General features: G+C 47.6%; 1 protein-coding gene across 1 annotated transcript in view; it reads right to left on the reverse strand.

The window, feature by feature from the left end:
- The window catches only part of fgd (faciogenital dysplasia), a 41769-nt gene extending 36436 nt beyond the window's left edge, over positions 1 to 5333 (reverse strand). Inside the window, exon 1 of the mRNA XM_084681078.1 lies at positions 5026 to 5333. Coding sequence (XP_084537204.1) covers positions 5026 to 5047 — 22 coding nt within the window. The 5' untranslated portion in view covers positions 5048 to 5333. The remainder of the gene's footprint in view (positions 1 to 5025) is intronic.
- Positions 5334 to 6000: the final 667 nt, after the last annotated feature.

Genomic DNA, 6000 nt, shown 5'->3' on the forward strand with positions numbered 1-6000 from the left:
CTGGGACTGGTGGGAGAGAGCAGAGCAGTAGACCACGGAAGGAGTTCAGTTTCCGTCAGACTGACAGGACCTGAGGCCATGCTCAGCACACTGAGATGCGTGTGAAGTGTGCAGCTGAGAAATGTTAAAAATGCTAAGCTAGCCTTGTTGGGTTACAGAAAGAATAATACACAGTTGGGGAAAAGAGAGAGAGAGAGAGAGGGGGGGGGGGTGAGGGAGAGAGAAGAGGAGTGATAATAGAGCTCAGAGCAGAGGGGTATAAACAGACTAGAGAAGAGGAGAGGAAATGAGAGGACTTAACATAGACTCCTTTGTTAGCTGCTATCAGCAAGAACAGTAAGGCCACATTTACAACATGGTTTAAAGGCCATGTCAGGTGAGAAGCTGTATGTCTGTGAAGGACTGATTAAGGGCAAGGCAGTGAGTATGTTTGTGTGTGTGAGAGAGAGAGACAGAGAAAAGAGAGAGGCCACCCTATAATGTTGTTGTTGATGATTGGAGACCTGAGGTCAGCTCCATGGCACATTAACACAGGTGTTTCCTCCCTCCCTCCCTCCCTCCCTCCCTCCCTCCCTCCCTCCCTCCCTCCCTCCCTCCCTCCCTCCCTCCCTCCCTCCCTCCCTCCCTCCCTCCCTCCCTCCCTCCCTCCCTCCCTCCCTCCCTCCCTCCCTCCCTCCCTCCCTCCCCCCCTGCCTCACCCCTGCGTACAGGAAGGTCTGCTCCAGAGAGTGGGGAGCAAGGTCCTCCGATGATCAGAGAGGAAGAACACAATGCTTTCAGTGTGCAAGACGGAGCACAACTCATAAACCACACACACAGCGAGAGAGGGAGAGAGAGAGGGAGAGACGCACACACACACACACACACACACAAAGGGAAAGAATAAAAATGGAACATGCTTTTACTATTAAGGTTTTTTTTTTTTTCCATATGACTTTCCGAGGAAAATCCCCCTCCCTTTATCATGGGGTTAGGTCCAACCCAGACAGACAGCACCAGGCCTGGGGAGCAGAGACACGCAGAAAGGAGTGTGGAGACACACTCTGCTTCACCCACTTCAACTGACTCTCATCATTCTGTGTGTGTAAGGAGGGACAACAGCTCAGTGAGTAGGGGGTCTTATTTATTGGTTGGCACGGAAATAAGATACAATTAAGTCCATCTCTGGAAGACAACAGTTGGTAACGTTTACGGAAACTAGGTCACTTCCGCCCCCTGTGTGTGTGTGTGTGTGTGTGTGTGCGTGTGTGTGTGAATGTGTGTGTGTGAAAGTTAGTAAGTGAGTGAATGAGTGTGTACTGTGTGTGTGGGCAGGATGTGTTTGTCCCAGCCAGACCCTACTGGAAGGGACCTCAAGTATAAACACAGTGACCTTATGAGAAGACTGGAGCTCTGGACAGAAACATCCTAATATCAAACACTGCTCTGAGAGAAGCCTAAACACCTTCTCATAACTCTCCATCACAATATAAACCACGCATCATGTACCTAGCCTCCTAAACAAGTGCATGTGGAGGGCAGACACAGTGTAGTGTCAGCACAGATTCCAGTTAAGACAGATCAGAGTCAAGAACCATCTATTGAGAAATAGGAGTCAAGGTAACAATAGCTTTAATTACTGGTTCAAATGTGTCCCCTGTTGTGAAAACGATGATAATCCTCGAAAAGACAGGCACAACCAGAGATACACAGGCGCACACAGCCAATCAGCTGTCAATCCCAGATGAGCCTGTCAGGCAGGGTGTAACTCTGTCCGAGTAACACGTCGGGCATTCCTCTGGGCTGTGAGTGGATCACTCTTCACCTTAACAACGCACCTCATTCCCCCACATCATGTTCAGCCTCTCATTCATTCACACCATACGTCGTTTCAGCACATGTACAAAAAGGTCTCACACAATGAACAGGCCGTACATATCTCTGACTGCACTACAAATCAGAATAGGATACAAAGGACAAAAAAGAGACTCTTGTCACTATTTGACATCCTGTCATGTAACCAGTGAAGCAGAATTAGAGCTTTGCGTGCACGTCTCTAACACACAGACAAACCACATACACACAGTTCATTCCACTAGCAAGCCCAGACAAGGGCTTCTGTTCCTTCCGGACAACAAGTAGAAAAATGACTTCTTTTTTTATGGCTGGTCACAAAAAAGCAGCCCACTCCAGGGCTTCCTCTGGCTCCCTCTCTCTCGATCACACATGCATAGACCCACACAATGAATGCCATTTGAAAAATCATAGTGACACAGGGTAGGAGCCTGGAGCTTCTGGGTGTCTCTGACACAGAATCATGCTGTCCATTAGAGAGGGGAGAGAGAAAGAGAGAGAAGGAGAAAAAAGGAAAGAAAAAGACTGCATGGAACTCTGATGCCCAATCCGGTTGTTGAAAGAGGAAGAACACTGAAGTAATTAAGCATGAGAGATTTAGTAGGAAACAGTAAAGGGAGTGAGGATGAGAGAACAGGGAGATACCCCACCTTCCTCCTGCTCCCCTGCTCCTCTCCTCCACACTCTGTTCACTGTTTATTTAACACAGAGGAGAGATGTTTACATAGGCTTGGTTAAACACAGACGGACCCAATCGCTTTTGTTAATAATAAATAACATAAACAGTCAGCCAGCACAAGGCATGCTGGGATGGCTGCCGTGCTTAGGCCATTGTCCTGCATCTAAACCCACTAACACAACCCACATTCACCCTCTGCACCAATACAAGCTGCTCCTCACACTGTCAAACAGCCGGTCAAGCAGGCAGGCAGGCAGGCAGGCACACAGGTAGGCACACAGGCAGGCAGGCAGGCAGGCAGTAGAGAGGCAGAAAGACAGACAAGAGAAACAGGCAGACAGATGGAAGATGAGATGCGATGACAGCGAGAAGTAGAGAGGGACAGAAAGAGAGAGTGAGACAGAGTAAGCAGTAGATACTGTATGAGCTTCAAAGGGCAGATTGAACAGTGAAGTCAATGTGACAAGAAGAGCCGATGCAATGCCGGGCACATGAATGTGGAATCCAAAGCAACGAAAACAAAGTCTGTTTCACACTGACTGAAGAAGAGATTTTAGGATGCCCATGCCCCCTCCTACACTGACATAAAGATTCACCCAAACACACTTGGTTGGGATGGCTCAGAGGGGTTGTTTTTCCCACATGGAGGAAAGCGTCGAGGGACGGGAGCGTCGGGCATCAGAACAACTATGTTCATGTTTCATCTGACAGCTGAGGAAGGGGAAAGACTTACAGTAAGAGAGAAAAATAGAAGGGGCAGAAAAATCTTGGGAGAGAGAGAGACAGTGTGGGAGGGAGGGAGGGAGGGTTGGAAGGGGGGGAAGGAAGGGAGGGAGGGAGGGAGGGTTGGAAGGGGGGAAGGAAGGGAGGGAGGGAGGGAGGGAGGGAGGGAGGGAGGGAGGGAGGGAGGGAGGGAGGGAGGGAGGGAGGGAGGGAGGGAGGGAGGGAGGGAGGGAGGGAGGGAGGGAGGGAGGGAGGGAGGGAGGGAGGGAGGGAGGGAGGGAGAGAGGTCTGCTAGCCTGAGAGAGACAGAGTGTATGTGTGGGAGAGAGAGAAGACAGACTGCTGGTCTGCTGGAAAGCAGCCGGGAGGATACCAGATCAATCCTTCCCCAGAGTCCCACAACAAACACATCTTCTCCAACCCAACCTCTCATACGACCCCTTCACCACTCCATCCTTCTCTCCCTCTCTCTGTCCAGACTGGTTAGTCTGTGTGCCTCTTTGTCTGAGCATTATCGTTTCATCTACATGTCTGTGCTAAGATTTAGTTTGTCTAATGCAGTTTAGGTTCTCACAGTAACTCTATAGTACAGTTGACCCAGTGAAGAAAAGACCCTCTTGGTTTTAAGCCCATGCCAAATGTTAAGTTGAACTATAGAGCACATGGCCTTTGCCTGTAGTTTCAGAAGTGGAGAACAATCCAACTAGTTTTCACCAATATCATATAGAAACAACCTCTTCAGGACTATACATCTCTGAAGAGGTTGGAGAGCCCTGACACTCGTATAACTTAATAGCAAAGCTCTGTCTTACTGGGGTGCACGCGCCAATGCTCACACTTAGGTCACTCTTCACCTCTAATCTCATTGCACAGTAAGTGATCCTCCTCACCCAATGTGGAAACTCTCTCTCTCACACACACACACACACACACAGTTCTTCACACACTTATAATGTTATTCCACACCATTCAAGAGAAACTCCTTTCCTGCTCCAGTTGGTTGCTGTCCTCCACACTCTAATCACATTCCTCAGTGTGAGGCATCAGGCATGGGGGATTCACATGGAGAAGAACACTGAGGCTTTATACATACACTCACACACACAGTCTGTCACTGACTCCTGTCTGCATACTGGCCTCCTGATAAGAGCCTGCATATCAATCTCACGAGCAACATAGCAGTCCTCATCATAGCCAACTTTCACATAGAAGTATACCTTCAGACCATACACAATCATCCTCATCACCATTACCACCATCACCACTGATAGTCATGATCACAAGGGTTCATTTCCATTGAACCTATAATATTAAAAATAGCTTATTTGCCAACGCTGTCAAAGACATCACTGTGTGTGTTTATGTAGAGAAAGAGGTAGACAGAAAGGCTGAGGACAGCTATGTCTCAAATTGCACTGCACTGGGGTGATGGTGACGTCAGGGCTGCTGCCCCTTGGGGTTTTGTATCGAACCCAACTTCTTGCCCCGTCAGCTGCCCAAGCTGTTGTGAGGCGTGGATGGTGACATTGGCATAAGTATCTGGGTCTGTTTTTCAAGAACATCAAGTACAAATGTAAGTGTATGCTTATACACTAATAATGAACCAACTATACAATTGGTCACACTTGGTGCAGCATATTTCTGATTGGAGATTTATTGGTCGAACAATGATTTACAGAGATAACATATTGACAGATGTCTTTGGTGAGAAACACATAACTTTCGTGCGCAACATGAATGATTATAAACTATAATGGCACGAACCATAATAAGTTATATTATTGACTTACCAGTTGTCGAAGCCCCCTGCATTTTGACAAAGTTCTTATCCTGCTCCTGCTTTGCAGAAACCTCCCTCTTCCTGGCTCTAAGGCTGGATTGCAAACAGTAGGGAAGCGGTTTCACTCGACTATGACCTCAAACGGTGTTCGCGACTTTATTCCTCTTTTTCCTTGAAGCTGAGCGGCGGGACAGTCACGCACGCCACTTGTTTGTTGGGGACGCATGAAGTTTTTTTTACTGATCGTAATTTGCTACAATAGAGCGCTGTACCATTTGCCCCTATTCTTTCCCTCTCCCCTCTTCAACGCCGTGGAACTCGGCCAGTCGGCAGCTGTAGAAAGATAATGCGCGCTCACTTAAAAAAAAGCGCGTTCACAAGTCTCATTCATTGAACCATTGAATAGTGTAGTACAGTAGAATGGAAGCCTACCACATCTTGCCGTGAGGAAACGACTCAAGATATGCCCACATTCTGTTCGTCAGTTATTATTTGTTTTCTCTCTATCTTGAAAGAATGTTAGTGGTCATATGTGAGTAATAACTCTACAATGTATTGTTTCTGACTTGGATTAAACTATATTATAACATAGTGAAAAAAGCCTCAGTTCAGTGACCCTTCGGTCTGATTGTTGACTACGTCATCAACATTAACAGCTTTATGAACCACAACAATGATCAACCGATTCTCAAACCAAGTCTCTCTTTCTCTCTACCACCCCCCACATCTCTCTCTTTCTAAGTAACCCTTGTCAACTCAGCCACGCATCATTAACCACTTTGCGTCTGGTGGTGTCGCTGCACGCTCCTCATCTGCCTCAAATCAACAGAGACAGTGGGTCGGCATGCTGTCTGTCTGGCAGCTTGCCATTCAACTGTCCATTCACTGAGACCCAGGGGGGACTGTGTGGGGTGGACATACAAAGAGCTGTAAAAGGTCTAATCATGTTTTCATCATGAACTTAAATTGTGCGACTGTGCAATGT

The sequence above is a fragment of the Hypomesus nipponensis genome, chromosome 18, assembly GCF_054491055.1.
Source record: "Hypomesus nipponensis isolate SF chromosome 18, ASM5449105v1, whole genome shotgun sequence".
Lineage (NCBI taxonomy): Eukaryota > Metazoa > Chordata > Actinopteri > Osmeriformes > Osmeridae > Hypomesus > Hypomesus nipponensis.